General features: G+C 35.0%; 1 protein-coding gene across 8 annotated transcripts in view; it reads left to right on the plus strand.

Annotated features, from left to right (window-relative positions):
• The window catches only part of R3HDM1 (R3H domain containing 1), a 111,533-nt gene that overhangs the window by 85,218 nt on the left and 7,243 nt on the right, over window positions 1-19,072 (plus strand). For all 8 annotated transcript variants that reach the window (XM_074335625.1, XM_074335626.1, XM_074335634.1 and 5 more), the window contains 3 exons: window positions 9,723-9,826; window positions 11,878-12,050; window positions 18,267-18,411. In XM_074335625.1, coding sequence (XP_074191726.1) covers window positions 9,723-9,826; window positions 11,878-12,050; window positions 18,267-18,411 — 422 coding nt within the window. The remainder of the gene's footprint in view (window positions 1-9,722; window positions 9,827-11,877; window positions 12,051-18,266; window positions 18,412-19,072) is intronic.

Here is a 19,072-nt window from a genome sequence, read left to right on the forward strand (position 1 = left end):
TGCTGGATTCGGTTTGCTAATATTTTGTTAAGGATTTTTGTATCTGTATTCGAAGGAAATATTGGTCTTGTTTTCTTGTGATTCCTTTATCTGGTTTTAGTATTAGTGTAATACTGGCCTCATAGAATGAGTTGGGAAGAGTTCTCTTTTATCCTTTGGAAGAGTTTATGAAGAATTGTTGTTAATTTTTCTTAAAATGTTTCATAAAATTCAGTGATGAAACCTGTGCAGGGAGTGTATGTGTGTGTAAGTTGTTTTTTGATTACTACTTTAAACTCTTCATTTGTTATAGGTCTATTCAGATTATCTATTTCTCCTAGAGTCCATTTTGGTAGCTTGTATATTTCTAGGAATTTGATCTAATTTGTTGATACAGTTTTTCAGTGTTCCTTTATTATTACTCTTTGTATTTCTGTAGAGTCAGTAATAATCTCCCCTTTTCATTTCTGATTCTAGTAATTTGAGTTTTCTCGTTTTGTTGGTCAATTTAACAAATAGGTTGTCAATTTTGTTGATCTTTTCAGTGAACCAGCTTTTGGTTGTAATTGCTTTTTCTCTTTTTATGTTCTCTATTTTGTTTATTTCCATTATGATCTTTATTATTTACTTCCTTCCACTTGCTTTTTAGTCTTGATTTTCTTCCCCCGCCCCCAATGTCTTAAGATGGAAGTGTAGGTTATTAATTTAAGATCTTCATTCTTTCTTAATATAGGCATTTACAGCTGTAAGTTTCCTTCTAAGCACTACTTTAGCTGCATCCCGTAAGTTTTGGTTTGTTGTATGTTCATTTTCATTCATCTCAATGTAGTTTTTGGATTCCCTTTTGATTTATTTTTTTGAACCATTGGTTATTTAGGATTGTGTTATTTAATTTCCACTTATTTGTATTTGTCTCAATTTTTTTTCCTGCTTTTGATTTCTAATTTCATTCCATTGTGGTTGGAGAACATACTATGTATTATTTCTGTCCTTTTAAATTTGTTGAGGTTTGTTTTATGGCCTAGTATATGCTGTGTCCTGCAAAATGTTCTGTGTGCACTTGAAAAGATTGTGTATTTTTTTGTTGCTGAATGGACTGTTCTGTAGGTGTCAGTTTGGTCTAGTTGGCTTCTGGTATTGTCCAAGTCTTCTATTTCCTTGTTGGTCTTCTGTATTGTTGTTCTGTCCATTATTGAAGTATCCAGCTAGTATCACTGAATTGTCTATTTCTCTCCGTTTCTGTCAGTGTTTGCTTCATGTATTTTGGTGCTTCTTTATTAGCGACTGATATGTTTATTACTTTTATTTTCCTGGTTTATTGACCCTTTTTCTTTATGAAATGCTTTCTTTACCTCTCAAACATTTTCTTTATTTTAAATTCTATTTTGTCTGATTAACACATTCCAGCTTTCTTGTGGTTACTGTTGGCGTGATATATCTTTTTCTGTCCTTTTATTTTAAGCCTGTGTGTCTCCTGTAGACAGCATATAGTTAGATCATTTTTTATCCTTCTGACAACCTGTCTTCTGATTGAATTGTTTAATCCATTCACATTTAATGTTTTTGTTAATGAAGTTGACTTATGTCTGGCATTTTGCTTTTTGTTTTCTGTCTCTCTCTTCCTCTATTTGTTTTCTTTCTCTCTTCCTCTATTTCCTGGTTTCTTTTGCATTAAGTGAATATTTCCTAATGTAACATTTTAATTTTTTTTGATGATTTTTTTACCTTTTAGTATATGTGCTGCCGAAGCGAGCACGATTTTTTACCTTTTTTGAGTATTTTTAGTGGTTTCTCCAGAATTTACTATATACGTCTTAATCCAAATCAGCTGCTGATTTATACTAGCTTAATTCCAGTAATACATAGATAAGTTACTCCTATACAGCTCTGTTCTCTTTCCCCCCTTTTTGTGGTATTATTGTTATACATATTAATGTTATATACCACAATATGTTGTTTTAATTATTTCCTTATCATCTGTAGGCATTTAATTTCATTAGCCCAATACAGTTTTGCTCCTACCACCTCCTTTGTACTATTATTGGCAAATATATTACATTTCTATATGTTATAGACCCAACATTACATTAATATGTGTTACTTTATACAGTTGCTTTTTAAATCAATTAGAAAAAAGAAGGGAAAATATGAATGTCTACTGTCTTTTACTACTTGTTTTTCAATAAATTACATAATTACCTGTACTGGTTGTATTAGTCTGCTCAAGTTGCCGTAACAAAACAGTCTAAATGCTTGACCACTGCACTGTACACCTGAAGCTCAAGCTGAATAATATTGTATGTCAACTATAATTTAATGTATATAGTCACAGGATAGGGAGTACAGCATAGGGAATAGAGTCAGTGGAATTGTAACAGCTATATATGATGTCAGAGGGGCAATAGATTGGGGGAGGGGTTATCACTTTATGAGGGGTGAAATGGTCTATTACATTGTTTTATACACATGAAACTAATAATAATAAAAAAAGTACCATGGACTGGGTGTCTTGAACAACAGAAATCTATTTTTTCACTGTCTGGAGACTGGATGTGCAAGCTCAAGGTGCCCAGAGTTGGTATCTGGTGAGAGATCTCCCCGAGGGTGGCAGACAGCCACTTCCTGGTTGTTTGCTCACATGGCCTTTCCTCAGTATGTATAAGCAGAGAGAGTGAGAGCAAACTCTCTGATGTCTCTTATTATAACAGCCCCAATCCCATAGGACCAGGAGCCCACCCACATGACCTCTAGTTATAACCCTAGTTGTCTCTGAAAGGCCCTTCTCCAGGTATTATCACATTGGGATTAGGGCTTCAACATAAGAATGGGGGGCGGGGGGATGCAAACTTCAGTCCATAACACTGCTAGTCTTTTATCTTTTTGTCTGGATTCTAATTATTATTTATTGTAAGGTATGACTGCCAGCAACAAATTCTCTCAGTTTTTGTTTACTTGGGAAAGTCTTTATTTCAGCTTTATTTTTGAAAGATTAGCTTTGCTTGGATATAGGAATCTTGGTTGACAGTTGTTGTTTTTCTTTGACCACTTTGAATATGTTATCCCACTGCCTTCTGGCCTCCACCTTGTCTACTGGGAAATCAACTGTTAACCTTTTTGGGGTTCCATTATAAGTAGTCATTTGTCTCTTGCTGCTTGTCTTCGACCTTCAGCATTTTTACTGTGATGTGTCTTTGGATTCCTTTGCTTTTATTCTGCTTAGAGTTACTTGAGGCTCCTGGATAAATAGCTTATTGTTTTTCAATAAATTTGGGTGCTTTCAGCCTTTATTTATTGGAATGTTTTTTCTGCTCCTTTCTCTCTTCTTCAGTAATCCCATTACACGTGTGTTGGTGTATTTCATGATGTTCCACATTTCTCTGAGATTGTTATTTCTATCCATTTTTTTCCTCTCTGTTCTTCAGCTTATATAATCTCTATCAATTCAAGATATGTAATTTCTATCTATTAATATTTTGTATTTGTCAATGCAACATTCCTTCTTTGCTTCCTTAACCGTGGCTTCCTTTGGTTCCATGAACATGCTTATAATGGCTACTTTATGGTCTTTTTCTGATGTGAAAAATCTGTTCTTTCTCACAAGCAGTGAAGTCAAATTAAGTTTATTTTAGTGAAGTCTATTTAAACCTCCCTTTCACCACCACAACCACCACCAGCCTCTGATGTTGTTCTCAAGCAGGGAAAGCTTTGGATATTCTCACAGTCATCCTGGGATGACAGTGGTTTTGGCAGTACTCTCTCCCTCTCTTCCTTGACAACACCCAACTGTTAAACTCCACTAACTGCCAGCTGATTGCTCTGTTGTTTTCAACAATGCCCTCCCTGGTTGGTAAATTGCTGTACAAAGTAATCCAATTAAAATATGGCTCCTTTGAAGGAAAAGTTTTTGGGGTCAGTATTTGGTTTTTATTCTGACCTCAGGAAGGCTCCTTCTAGCTGTCTTTTTACCTAGTTCCCGCCTTCAAACTAACAAGCCTACAGTTTAGCCAGAATCTTTCCTACAACCTATACTGTTCTTGAGAGCACCTATAGGCTTGAACTTCTTCCCTCTCTGTTGCAGCTGAAGATGGTTCTTTTCAGAAGACATTAGGTGCTATCTGTTTTATGGCCTGTTTTCTCTCCCAGAAAAATCTCAGCCAGGTATCTGGAGCTGGCGATAGGGACAGTGGTAAGCTTCTCTCAAAGTGGCACCCTCTCCTATGAGCTGAGCATTTGGTGGAGGGTGAGGAGAACACAGCCCAGGATCTTCCGCTTACCTCTCCTGGCATAGACTCACCACTTCAGGAACTGGGGCAAAAGTTGTCATGCCCGGTCCCCAGGATTCTCAGCATGTCATACCCACAGTCGACCTCTTCCACAAGTAGAGGTTATGGGAAAAGGAGTTCCCAACTATGAGTCTCACTTAGCCCTGGACTTAGCTGCAGCAACAGGTACTTGGGGGCAGGATGAGAAAGTTGACATGTCACTCCTCCTAGGAAGAAAGCCTTTTACCTGGGTACTGCGGGGAGAGGGAGCTTTGTGTTCCTGGCTGCAGCTGTCTGCAGTAGCCTCTGCACCTGGCAAAAACTGGGGTGGGGCGAGAGGGAGCAGTCTTGGTTTGAATACCAGATTCACCTTTCTTACCAGGTTCTTATAGATGTTCTTACTTGCTGTTCATCCTTAGGATCATTTCCAGGGACTCTAAGTAATTGCATTTTGATAGTTTGCACTAGTTTCACTGGGGTGCAGGGCAACAAAATTTATGCTGTCATGCCAGAAGTTAGTCTCTAATAGGTGAAATTTTGATTCTAAAATTAGGAAATTATAGTATTTTGGCATCCTATCTTTAGAAATTATATTGAAAAGATTTGATGAAGCTGTTTGGGGAATTGGATGCTTGTTCCTTGGCTGTCTCACGCAGGTGTGTGAGCATCATCCTTGGTGCCAATGGCGATTTTATGGTCTCACTCAAGGAGCAGATCTAATAAGTAGCTAAATTATTGCCCAAAAGAGCAGCTTAGGTTCAGCTCTACTAAAACTAAAATTATTGTTTGACAGATGTTTTCCACTACTTCAGTGAGCTACAAAAGTTATATATCCAACAGGTCCACAAACACAGCTGCTTGATGACAGCTAGTTCATCTTAGTGTGCTGGACAGAATATGGCCCTTCTCAACAATCAGTCATTCTCCCAGGAGAGTTTATATTGTCCTGAATAGATACTCTCATTACTAAAATATATAAGATGGAAATCACCTTGGCTTGCAAAAAGATTATAAGGCAGAAAGCTGATATTTTTTTTACAAAGACAGCAAGCCTGGAAAGCATCCAGATAGCAAGCATCTGACCCTTAAATTAAATGAAGGTTTATATTGTAGAAAATCAGTAGAACTATCTTCGGGCCACACTCAGACATCTGCTTACGGTTTCTGAAGGAGATTCAGATTATTAGTTGAAATTAAATCCCTGATACAACATTTAAAAGTGGAATTCTTCAGGCAGTTTTCATAGGATATTTTTAGTGTATATTTTTTATAATTACAAAATGCATGCATGCCTTTTCGGAAAATACAAAAAAGTATAAATTATCAAGAATCAGCCATATTGCACAACCCCGAGTTGACTGCTGTTGTCATGTTCATATTTTTCTCTCAGTCTTTTTTCTTTTCCTGTATATTAGGTTGGTAAAAAAGTAATTGCAGTTTAAAAAGTTAAAAATAATTGCAAAAACGGCAATTACTTTTGCATCAACCTATAGTTTTAACATAGTTGAGATCTTATTGTATATATTTTTCTCATTTGTTATAGTGTTTTTTCCTGTCATTAAAAATTTCTTTTTAAATATAATTTTCAATGATTATAATGTTCAATTTTATGAATATACAATAATTTAGTTAACCTGTTGTAGAAAATATAGATCATACACATTTTTTTCATTTTATTGAAACATCTTGTGGGCAACTTGAATTTCTTCCTTCGCATAGAGTCCTTAGAGGGGAATTAATAGGTCAAAAGATATGTGTTTTTAAGGTCCTTGCTACATTTTGACCAAGTGATTCATTTTTATTGTTTTCATGTTTCATAAATAGTGACAAATCTTGTTTTAACTTGACTCTGATTATTAACGAAGTTGTATATTTTTTCATTTGATTATTTGTATTTTGAATTATTTGACCAAGTCTTTTATCACAGTTGGGTAAGACAGGTGTTAATCACATGTTTTATTGATGAAAGAGCTGAAATTCAAATAATATGTCCAAACTCATTCAAATAACATGTTTAAACTTTTATAACAAATACGTGGAGTTTGGACTCAAACCTGTGCTGCCTTCTGACACCAAAATCTTTGGTACTTTCCACTAGGTATTAAATGTCAAAAGCCATTAAAATAGATAGCAATGTAACGTCACTTGAATTTGCAAGACTATCTAGTGCATATGTCTTAATACCAACCATTAGTTTTCACTCATACTATGTATATCAGATACATTACTATGATCTAATCAAAACTGCAACAATACTACCCCTTAAAAGACCAATTTTAAGTATTCATGAAGGGTCAGGACATTTTTTTTTTTTTAATTCTTCACGCTTTGGTAGACTATAGTAGGTTTCTGGTTTTAAAAATATGTAATATGTTTATCATTTTTTCCATCATGGTTTTGATTCCAAAATACAGTAAAAATGAAATAAATAACTGGAGGAAAGAGGAATTTCTACTTATGAATTATCATAGAACATTATAGGATTAAAGTGAACATTGTAGAAAACCCAGAAGAAGAAACTTGGGTATTTTATCAGGTCATTTATCAATCTCCATAGATCCTAGAGAGGCATTTGCAGCAATTAGGCTATTCCCTACTCTGAGAAGCAGCAGCTCCTAAAAAGTATGGCAGAAAATTGGTATAAGTGGCCAGATTAATATTTGTTGCAATGTTTAATACTTTTGAAAGTTGATATTATTAATTAGTTTTAATTTACACATTCATAGTTTTAAGTCAGGACTTTTCAGAAAATTTGGGACCAAATGGGTTCATGAAATTGATATTTTTCTGTTCAAGGGTAGAATACTTCTTCAAGGATTAGGCCTGGTGTTTTACTTTATAATGTCCCCCTTTCTTTTTCTATCCTGTCTTCCAAAGGAGAAGTTGGTTGTTGTTTTTTTTTAAAGATTTTATTGGGGAGGGGAACAGGACTTTATGGGAGAACAGTGTGTGTACTTCCAGGACTTTTTTTTTCTAAGTCAAGTTGTTGTCCTTTCAGTCTTAGTTGTGGAGGGCGCAGCTCAGCTCTAGGTCCAGTTGCCGTTGCTAGTTGCAGGGGGCACAGCCCACCATCCCTTGCGGGAGTCGAACCGGCAACCTTGTGGTTGAGAGGACGCATTCCAACCAACTGAGCCATCCGGGAGCTCAGTGGCAGCTCAACTCAAGGTGCCGTGTTCAATCTTAGTTGCAGGGGGCGCTGCCCACTATCCCTTTCGGGACTCAAGGAATTGAACTGGCGCAACCTTGTGGTTGAGAGCCCACTGGCCCATGTGGGAATCAAATTGGCAGCCTTCGGAGTTAGGAGCACGGAGCTCCAACCGCCTGAGCCACCAGGCCGGCCCCAAAGGAGTTTTTGAAGTTAATATCTTTCGAGTATATTATAAGTATTAATATTATTAAACTGAGAGTGGTATTTAAAAGCTGAGTGTTATGCTTTTCTTTTTTCTAATGTGTTACAGTTCTGCCCTTGTAGAAGGCATATTAGATGATAATTGAAAATAGAGCATTTAAGAGACTTAAGAGGGCTGCTCCTTGCCCACTCTGTGTCCCTTGAAGTGTCTTTTTGTCTGTTGGGAGAGATTAGTAGAGACTTGGAACTGAGTTTTGTAATTTATTTACCTAAAGGATAATCTAGTGTTGGAAAACCAACTTATCCTAACTATAAAACTCAAACCCACTATAGTGGTAAACTGAAGTGACAATTTATAGTTTAGTAGTATGGGGTATATCATTCATCTCAGTGACCTGAATATTCTACTCAGGGTGGCTTCCTGTCACCCATATGCCTCAGCACTTGAGTGGGTCATTAGAATGTGCTTAGTGAACCAGGTCAGAGTGAGGGGCACTGCGTGACCCAGGGCACATGTCCCAGTTAGAACAGAACCTAAAAATCGTTTCACTCTATGGTAAAACTTTCTATTCTCCCCAGTAACAGCACATTTACAAACCATGTCTTAAGCTGTATTATTTCCACAGATAGCTAATATTCATAAATGCATTCTAATCATAAGTAACATCCATTTCAGAAAGTACTATTTTTACATTTTTGTCATATGATCCAAAAATCATTTTATGAAATCTTCCTTTTACATTTCTTTTCCCTTTCATTGAAACGCACTGAGTTATCCATTAAAAAACAATTTTATTAATCCTTACTAATTAAAGAATTGTCACCCTGAATTTAGAGAATCATTTTTTAACTTTTTATTGTGAACAGTTTTAAATACACATACATGTAAACAGAAGCGTTCTGACTCCCCATGTACCCATCACTTAGCTTCTACAGTTATTAACCAATGATCTCTTTTTAGCTAAACTTCATCATCCTCCCATTTGATTTTGAAATAATTCCAGATATTATATCATTTCATTCTTGAGTATTTCAGTTTTACGTATCCCTAAAGTGTTTTTAAAACCCACGTAATTACAATATTTTACATCTTAAAAAAATTAAGTTAATTTCTTAGTTATATCAAATTCTAGTTGGTATTTATATTTCCAACTATCCCACAAATACCGCTTATGTTTTTACACATTTGTCTTGTGGAGCGTCCCATAGTCTGGACTTTCCTGATTGTATCATCATGGTGTTAAACATGCCTCCCTGTATTCTCTGTAATTCAGTAGTTGCGTTTAGCGTAGTATTTTTAATGTAATTACCTGAGATGTGAGTATAAAAAGTCGTTAAAGCTAGATTAAGAAACAATACTATGTAAAGAAAGTTTATTTAAATGATGAAGAAATGAATGGTAACTGATAGGATGTTTTGTATAATTTAAGATTGCTGGTTACTTGAGAAGTCCCGTAAAGAATTAATAGTATCACTCTCTGATTTGAAACTATTTTCCTGAAAGAATTTGCTAAAAAGAGAAAACTTCAGACGTAATTATGATAAATTGTATGTTAGTCTCAAGGACTCACTTTTGAAAAACAATACAGCAATAACTTAATGGTTTTACACTAACAGCCTTGTTTATGTCAGTATTTATTTTAGAATATGTCAGAATCATGTTCTATTGTTTATTTTATTCTTAGATAATACATTTTTCAGCAATAAACTATTTTTTTCTGAGTCTCAGCATTGTCAAACTGCATATTCTCTTCTAAAATACAGCTTCGTGACATCCAAATAAATTATCTTTTTATTTTGTAAAGTCAGTAAGTTAGTTTATTCTTTTTTAAATAATTATTTGAACAATACAAAAGCCATGTTTAGAGTAAGTTGTAAAAGAGTAAGAGCAATGGAATTAGTTGTTTTTTCATCATTTTAAAGAATCAGTATTATTGCCATAAACATAAGTAACTTTATCCAAAAGGTAATCATTTATAACTCGCAAAGAAAAGAGTTACATTTGACTTGTACTGCTAACCAATATTTCATTTAAATAAATATGAAGGACTGTTTGTTCAAAGTATCTTTACAGTCATCTCCATCTCATTGTGCTGTGTTTTTGTGTTTGTTTGATTTTTTGCCCCCCATAGTTCATCCGTAGGTTACTTGCAACATCCCGGATCAGAACAAGTACAATTTCCTCGAACTACTTCACCATGCAATTCCCAGCAGCTTCAAAGCCACCAGTGTGCAGGTATGAATAGATAATTGGGGGAAAAATAAAAAGATAATGGTTTATCCATTTGAGAAATAATTGAATTTCTTAGGCATTTCTAGAAAAAGGTTTTCGATTTGTTATGGTGCGAGATATACCCAGGATATTTAGGATGCATGCAAAATCAGAGTTAACAGGTTCAGTCCATTTCTTCCTTTTCTACCGTTGCCATTACCACACTGCTATCTGTGTCTCCTCCTCAGGCTCTTCTTCCTTCCTTGCCTCATAAATATTGATGTTTCTTAGGATCCTTTCTTAGGCAGTGTGTCATTGCTCTTCAAGCTCTTCCTGGGTAATCCAAGCACCTCCTAGGCAGCTTTTTGCCAACACCTCCCAAATATTACTTCCGCTGAGACAGGACCATATAGCCACACATGCCTACTACATCCCGAGCCAGATGTGTCAAAGGCACTTTAGATTTAATATTTCTTCCTCTTCTTGCATTTTTTACCTCGCCTTCTATCTCGGGACTAAAATAAATTTCAAAGTCATAATAAACTGTCTCTGTTCTCCCTTTTACATTCATGCCATCACCATTTCCTCAAATCTGATATCTTCTTTCCTTCCTCACTGCTATTCCTTTTGGTCAATTCTTTTCATGTCTTACTTGTAGTAATCTCTTAGGTTTTTGCTTATTTCGTGTTTCCCTTACACCCAACTTTTCTCCTCACTAACACACAAACACACATACAGACAGTTCAAAAATTATTGTCTTGAAACAAAGTCTCTTCATGTCATTCCTCTGAATAAATAAATTTGCATGGATTCTCTAGACTGTCTAGCAAGTTAGCCTCCTGTTTATACTTATGTTTCCAGTATATACTATGCTTTCTTACACCAAAGATATTTTGTACCTGTTCTTCCCTCTGCCTGGAATGCCTATCCACCATCCTCTGTTTGCCAATATCCTGATCATCCTTAAATTTTGACTCAAAAATTACCTTTTCTACAAAGGTTTCCCCAGTCCTTAAAACAGTTCGTTGCTTCTTTTACTGTCCTTCTGTAGCTTCTTAAACAGTCCTTTTCTCATAACACCATATTTTATTGTAGTAATTTGTTATGTCATCTATGAGAAACAGAAATAATAAATATTATCAAATAAATGACTAACAGTGACTGCATCCTGCATGGTCTGCTCTGGCTGAGAACTTTGAGATGTCCTGAGTGGTCAGCCCTTCTGTGGTTTGCCCAGCCAGGTCAGGCTGGTTCTATTTCTAGGAAACAGGAAACTGCCGTGGTTATTGCAGTGCAAACTGTGGGCCTGCAGACAGGTCACAGGACCTCCCTTACCTTGCACTGAAGTGGAGAGTGTCGCAGGCAAAGTACAAGCCTACTACTAGTGGTGCTGCAGTCCTGCTACATGAGAGAAAGAAATTAGCTAAGAAGGTAGATACAGGAGTCCCCTTGTCCTTACTGTACAGTTAGCAGAGTGTTTTGTTAGCAGAGTTACATGTGATCTTTCAAGTCAGCCAAGGAGATCTGGCCAGCCTCCTTTTTCAGATGAGAAAACACAATAAAAGAGATTAAATAACTTTCCCAGTCATAGGACATTTCAGGGTACTAAAATCGTGTTTTGTTAATTCCCATGTCCCAAACTTTTCCACTGCGTGAAATAAAAAAGACTTTTTGCTGTATGTCAACATTTCTGTGGATATTAATTTTTCCCAGAACTTCTATTTGTGTTTTAGAAAAATGTCCTTTTTAAAATTAATTCATTTAAAAAATTAAGTACTTTTATAAATCATACCTCAATTGTGATACTCTCCACTGGTTCCTGTAGTAAATAATTGGACTTCCCTGAATAATTATAAACCTATTATTTTTAGGGTAAGTGAGACAATTAGGTCTACAGAGTCAATTTTAATGCCTTTTTAAACAAGAAGTACTAGAGTTGAAATCTGCCTTACATATATAATAGTAAAATTTTGTTCAGAAATGTACAATTATGGCCGTTATCTTGGTGTTTAAAGACACCACCAAAGCTAGTTGCTCAAGCATACTGATTGCAGTATCCTACTTCTGATTTTCAGCTGTGCCACCTCCGCCACCTGGTGGAGGAATGGTGATGATGCAGCTCAATGTACCAAACAATCCACAGTCTCGTGCCCACTCACCCCCTCAGTGGAAACAAAACAAGTATTACAGTGATCACCAGAGAGGACAGAAGTGTGTGGAATTTAGCAATGTAGACAATATTGTTCAGGTAAGATGCTTGATTTTAAAACTTTCAATATTTTAGTCACAGACGATTGACCTAAAAGGCTTGACAGTGAATTTGAAATCTCAAACAGATTAGTAAAAAAGTTTGAATATTTATGTGCAATTTCTTTCAGTATTTAAATATTATTACCCAACTTCTGCATGCTCAAAACACTTTTTTTAAAAATCAGAAGATAAATTAGATCTGAAATGTAATAAAGAAAAAGAATTAAGTAGTTATCCTACCTTTTCCATATAAACTATATTTTAGTGTAACCAGAAAGTTAATGAGGGAATGCTCTTCATCATAGAATATAATTAATAAATGTAAAAGCAATGGTAGAACTTAAAATCACCATTTTAGAATCCTGTGAAAATCATGGATCAAGGAAAAATCATCAGCACATGCCAAAAATAGGAAAAGGTTTATGGGGAACTTTAAAATGGATAGATTAGGCAGACAACACTTTAAACAATTGATCAATTGTAGCATCACTAAAAGTAGGTTGACCAAACATCATTTGCTTCCTACTGTGATGTAGAGGAAATATACAGTGTTCTGTGATGTACTTGTCAACAAATATTCAACCTGAATCTAATCAAGTCTCTAAGTCTAGCTGTTCATTTACAGAAAACGAAGGGGGAGAAAAAAACAACTGGACAAATTGTACTGGACAAACTGACCCCACTTCTTCAACAGACAAATGGCATTTTGAAATGGAGGTTAAATCTGTTATAGATTAAAGGAAACTGAAGAGTTATAACAATCAGATGCAACGTATGAATCTTTCTTAGATACTGAACAATCCAAAGACATTTTTGAGCAAAAAAGACAATATTCAAATATGTTAATTTTGGGTATGATAACAGTGGGTTTTTTTAATCGTTTTTATATCTTAGAAATATTTATATACTGAAATATTTTCAAGTGAAATGTTGCATCTGAGATTTGCTTTAAATACTTTAGGATGGAAAAAGCAGGGGAAATCACATTCACAGTTAGATGATGGGTACATAGAAGTTTTTTATACTTGCCTATCGTCGCTTTTATATAGTTGAAAGTTTACAGCATTAAAAAGTTTTTGAAATTTTTTTAAAAGATAAACGAAAATATTTTCAACGCGTATAACAAAATCATAACAGAATTAAAAGTCAAAGGTCACTTAAAAGCTAGCTCACAAACTATAAATGGCCATTGGGCATTTAAACAGGTGAAAATATTAAAATATTTTTTATCTATATAATTGGGAAAATTTAGGATAATTTACAGCGTTGACAGATATCTAGTTATAAACTCTCTTGTATAGTCTTGGTGGTTTTATGAATTGATAAAGTACTTTTTGGAGTGCAGTTTAGTGACATTTTTTTAAAATGTGGAAGGTCCATAACTTTTGATTCATAAATCTACTTCTAGAACTTTGTGCAGTAAAAATTGTGGAATCACCGTACAAAACATGTGTTCAGGGATATTTCTTTCTTCCCTTTTGTAACACTGAAAAACTGGAAATGGTCTTGATATTCAGCAGTAGGCAACTGATTGAATAAACTACTATACCATTTAGGAAAATAACTCTTAAGTGTATGTACTAAAAATAATGGGATACACCGACTTGCCCAGCTGGTACTTTCTAAATTCCATTCTCCACTAAAAGCAACCAGGGCTGCTTAGTGAAATGACTGTTGCCTGGGTTCAATCAGGGAAAGTACAAGATGACCGTGGAACATGTTGCTATGCCAGAAAGTAATGAAGTACCCAAAGAATGATGGGGATGTATCAAAGGATAGCATCAGGCTTGAAAGCTTTGGGCATAAAATAATTAGGAAATGAATAATCACCATCGGATAAAATAAGAATCCACAAGGCCCTACTGATACAAATGAATAAAAGGAGGAGAGTGTGAAGCTCTTTTTTACAGTAGAATGTGGACGGATACATATAGAAGGAATGATGGAATAAGAAAATCACCAGGTATGAATCATCACTGGAGGAGAGAGGATTCGGGCAAGGTGGAGTAGGAAGCACAAAGAATCTGTCTCCCCACCTAGAAATAATTGCACCTGCAGAATCTGTCTGATGTAACTACTTTGGAACTCTAGAATCTATTCTAGAAGGCTTGCAACTGCCAGGGAAAAGCCTGGGCAATAAATTGCAGTAATTTCAGTCAATTTCAGCTCCTAGCACAGTAGCAGCTACCCATCCCCTACCCCCCAACCCCATGACGGGCAGCTGTGTACATGTTCCTGGAGCAGCTTCTGGGAGCCAGGGTGGGCCTAAAGGACCCTGTCCTCCAAATACAGAGGATTTGTGTTCTGATCATGGATTTCTACTCATCACAGAGGTGTACACAAAGAGGCGGTGCCATTGTTTTTGTACCTCCCCACATTGTTGCAAACCTGCCCCCCTCCATCTTTGAGGGGATTTAAAGGGCTAGTGCCCTTTTTCTCCTCCCTTCATTTTTCTCTTTTAACCCTTTTTTGGAACTGGACATTAAGGACTAGGACATTCAAAAGGAACTGAATATATAGGAAGAATTAGAAAGTAACTACACAAGCCCAGGGAAAGACACAGGCTCTGAAAGTAACTACACAAGCCCAGGGAGAGACACAGGCTCTGAGAAGAAGGTTACACCTCAGGCTGATCCTTCGTACAGGAGCAGCCTACAACAATCAATAAAAGAAAGCAATGACAACAACAAAAAGCAAACCCTGGGAAAGGGGGAGACTCTGATTTCTACAGTTAACCACATTATTAGATTCAAATAGCCAATTTCCAACAAGAAACAATCCTCACAGGAAAGAAACAGGAAATTAGGACCCATTCAAAGGAAAAATAAATTAAAATAAAAAAATAAAAGAAACTGCCACTAAAAAAATATCTTATGGCAGATCTCCTAGACATACTTTAAGACAACTATCTAAAGGATGCTCAAACTACTAAAAGAAGATGTGGAAAAAGAAAATAATGTATGGTAAAGGGGATCAAATATATGGTGATGGAAAGAGAACTGACTCTGGGTGGTGAACATACAATGTGATATATAGATGATGTAATACAGAATTGTACACCTGAAATCTATGTAACTTTACTAACAGTTGTAACCCCAATAAACTTTAATTAAACAAAACAAAACAAAAAAGAAAACAATGTATGAATGAAATGGAAATATCAATAAAGATAAAACCTAAAAGAAACCAAAAATAAATTCTGGAGTTAAAAATACAATAACTGAAGTGAAAAAAATTCACTAAAGGAATTCAGTGGCCTATTTGAACAGGCAGAAGGAAGAATCACAGTACTTGAAGATAGGACAATGAAAAATATCGCGTCTAGGGAAGAGACAGAAGAGAGAATGAAGAAAAGCCAATAGAGCCTAAGGTACATGTGGGACAATAATCAAGTGGACCAACATACACATTGTGGGCGTCCCGGAAAGAGATGAGAGAGAAAAAGGTGCAGAGAGAATATTTAAAGTAATAATGGCTGAAAACTTCCCAATTTGATAAGAGACATGAGTGTAAATATCAAGCAGTTTAACAGACTCTAAGATGAACTTAAAGAGACCTACATTGAGACACTTTATAATCAATCTTTTGAAAAACGAAGACAGAGAATGTTCAAAACAGCAAGAGAAATGACTCGTCACATACAAATGATCCTCAAAAAGATTATCAGCAGATTTTTCATCAGAAACTTTGGACGCTAGAGGCAACAGGCCAATATATTCAAAGTGTTAAAAGAAAAAAAAAATTGTCAACTAAGATCCTACATCTGACAAAACTTCCCTTCAAAAGAGAGGGAGAAATTAAGAATTCCCAGGTAAAAGCTGAGTCCTTCCCTGTGAGAAATTCTCGAACGAGTCCTGCAAAGTAAAACAAAAGGGCACTAGACAGTAATACGAAGCCATATGAAGAAATAAAGCAGTCAGTTAAGTTAAATACATGGTCAATTATAAAAGCTACTTGCATCGTATCAGTGATTTGTTACTCTACTTTTTTGCTTTCTACAAGATTTAAGAGACTAATATATATTTTTAAAATTATCTGAAAGGTAGTATTATTATAACATTGGTTTGTAACTCCACATTGTTTTCTATATAATTTAAGAGACTGATGCATTTAAAAGAATTATTAGTTTATGTTTTGGGATACACAATGTATAAAAATGTAATTGTAACACCAGCAACCAAAAACGGTAGGGACAACACATGTTCTAACTATATGCTGTCTACGAGAAACTCTGTTGATCCAAAGACACAAATAGATTGAAAGTGAACGGATGCAAAAAGGTATTTCATGCAAACCATAACCAAAAGAGAGCAAGGGTAGTTATGTTAATATCAGACAAAATAAACTTTAGATCACAAGTGTTATCAAGACAAAGGGCATTGTATATCAATAAAAGTTTTAATACAGCAACAAGCTAGAACAATTAGAAACACACACCTAATAAAAGGCCATCAAAATATATGAAGCAAAAACTGACATAATTGAAGAAAGAAATAGTTCTACAATAAAAGTTGGAGACTTTAACACCCTACTCTCAATAATGAATAGAACAGCCAGACAGAAGATAAGTAAGGAAAAAGAGAACTTAAACACAATAAATTAGCTAACAAACATAACATATACAGAATACTCTACCGGACAACAGCAGCAGCATATGCATTCTTCTCAGGTGCAGATGGGTCATTTTCTAGCATAGATTGTATAGTAGGCCACATATTATCTCAATAGATTTTAAAAGATAGATGTCATACAAAGTGTCTTCAACCAACATCGTACCGGAAGTTCTACCCAGAGCAATTAGTCAAGAAAAAGAAATAAAAGACATTAAATTGGAAAGGAAGAAGTAAAATTATCTCTGTTCGCAGATAATATGATCTCCCCATGACACAACTACAAAGGAAGAAATAGTAATGTGACAATGGAGAAACCTGGCAGACATCACTTTACCCAAGTAATTGAAATAAAAAATCACCAATACTGTGATGGCAAATGGACAGCATGTTCCTTCTCATATGATGCACTAAGAAAGACACAACATCACTTCTCTGGTATTCCTTCCCCAAATGTATATCATGAATCTTTTGATGAGAAAACAGCAGGCAAACCCAAATTAAAGAACATTTCACAAAATAACTGATCTTCAAAATGTCAAAGTCATGAAAGAGAAGAAAGACTGAGTTTCTGTTCCAGATTAAAGAATATCAAAGGAACATGACAAATAAATGAAACACTTGGTTCTAGATTGGATTTTGGACTAGAGGGGGATTTTTTCTTTCTTTTTTTTCTTTTTGCTATAAAGTACATTAGTGGGACAGTTGGCAAAATTTGAATGAACTCTGTAAATTACACAACATCACTTCCCGGGTATTCCTTCCCCAAATATATATCATGATATATTATTACAGTAAATATATATAATATTATAATAAACGTATATATTATTATGACAGTAATTACATAATATTACCTTATTGTTAGTTGCCTGATTTTGACAATTCTGTATTTATTTATGTAAGAAAATTTTCTTGTTTTTAGGAAATAGACACTAATAATTGGGGATAGATAGGTATCACGACCAACTCATTCTCAAATAGTTCAGAATAAAATAATAGTATATACAGAGAGAGAAAACCAGTATAATAAAATATTAACATTTGGGAAGTCTGAGAATTCTTTGTGCTATTTTTGCTCTGTTCTTCAGGATGAATTGTTTAAAAATGAAATGTTAAAATAATTAGTGTGAAAAAAAGAATGAGGTGGATGTAAATATTCTCTCATGGAAAAGTAGGATCAAATATATGGTGATGGAAGGAGAACTGACTCTGGGTGGTGAACACACAATGGGATTTATAGATGATGTAATACAGAATTGTACATCTGAAATCTATGTAATTTTACTAACAATTGTCACCCCAATAAATTTTTAAAAATAAATTAAAAAAAAGAAAAGTACATTATTGTCAAGACACAAAAACAAGATTCAAAAATAGACTGTATAGTCTATTTCCATATGCATAGAGGCAATCTATGCATATGTTTGAGAGTTGGAAATTATAAATTTCTATAATGTTTTAATTCTTTTAATAACAAGTATATGTTGCAATAGTATAACAAGTACATATTTGTAAAAAGAAAGAATAAAATTTTTTGTGCAAAAGGAAATTTGCAAAAAGCCTGACTAAAATGCTGACCCATTTTCTTGATGTAATTGCAGCACAGCCCTCAACTCTGCAGCCCCATTACTTCACCAGCTCAGTCGCCAGCACCAGCTCAGCTATCCACCCTGAAAGCTGTCCGTCCTTCTGGACCGCCACTTTCCATCATACCCCAGTTTTCTAGACCTTTTATTCCTGGGCAAGGTAAGTGTGCCCAAAACCAGTCACAACCTCATACAATTTTAAGACATCAATCTCAGCAATTTTGTGATTTACTTGGTACTGCTACCTTTCAGTTTTCCATAGGACGACATTTTTACCTCCACCCGGGTATATTTGTTTATTACCATGTACTTTCCTAACCTTAGTGTTTCATCACTAATTAATAATTTGGTAATTACTTAATTCAATAATTACTTACATAACAGAATTAAAATGACTTTAACTTATCCTTAGACTCCTTTCCTCTATTGTAGTAGTATGCAATATTTGTTCCATATTTCTAATTTCTATATTAGAGTAATATATATCAAGAGTTAATTCAAAAATTTATTTAAGAAGCATTTATTGAGGCCTTACTACCGTATTTCCCCGAAAATAAGACCTAACCGGAAAATAAGCCATAGCATGATTTTTCAGGATGCTCGTAATTATAAGTCCTACCCCAAAAAGAATTCCCGGTTAAGATCGTCAGCCAGGCGGACATATGTGTCCGTTGCAACACACGACGGACATATTGAATTATAAAATAATACATAACTGAATATAAATAAATAATAATATTGACATTAATACTTAAAATAAATGATATGATAAATTATAATTAAGTATTTGTAAATACTCAAACGGGTGCAGTTGGATGAGA

The sequence above is a fragment of the Rhinolophus sinicus genome, linkage group LG01 (genome assembly GCF_036562045.2).
Source record: "Rhinolophus sinicus isolate RSC01 linkage group LG01, ASM3656204v1, whole genome shotgun sequence".
In the NCBI taxonomy this organism is placed as follows: domain Eukaryota; kingdom Metazoa; phylum Chordata; class Mammalia; order Chiroptera; family Rhinolophidae; genus Rhinolophus; species Rhinolophus sinicus.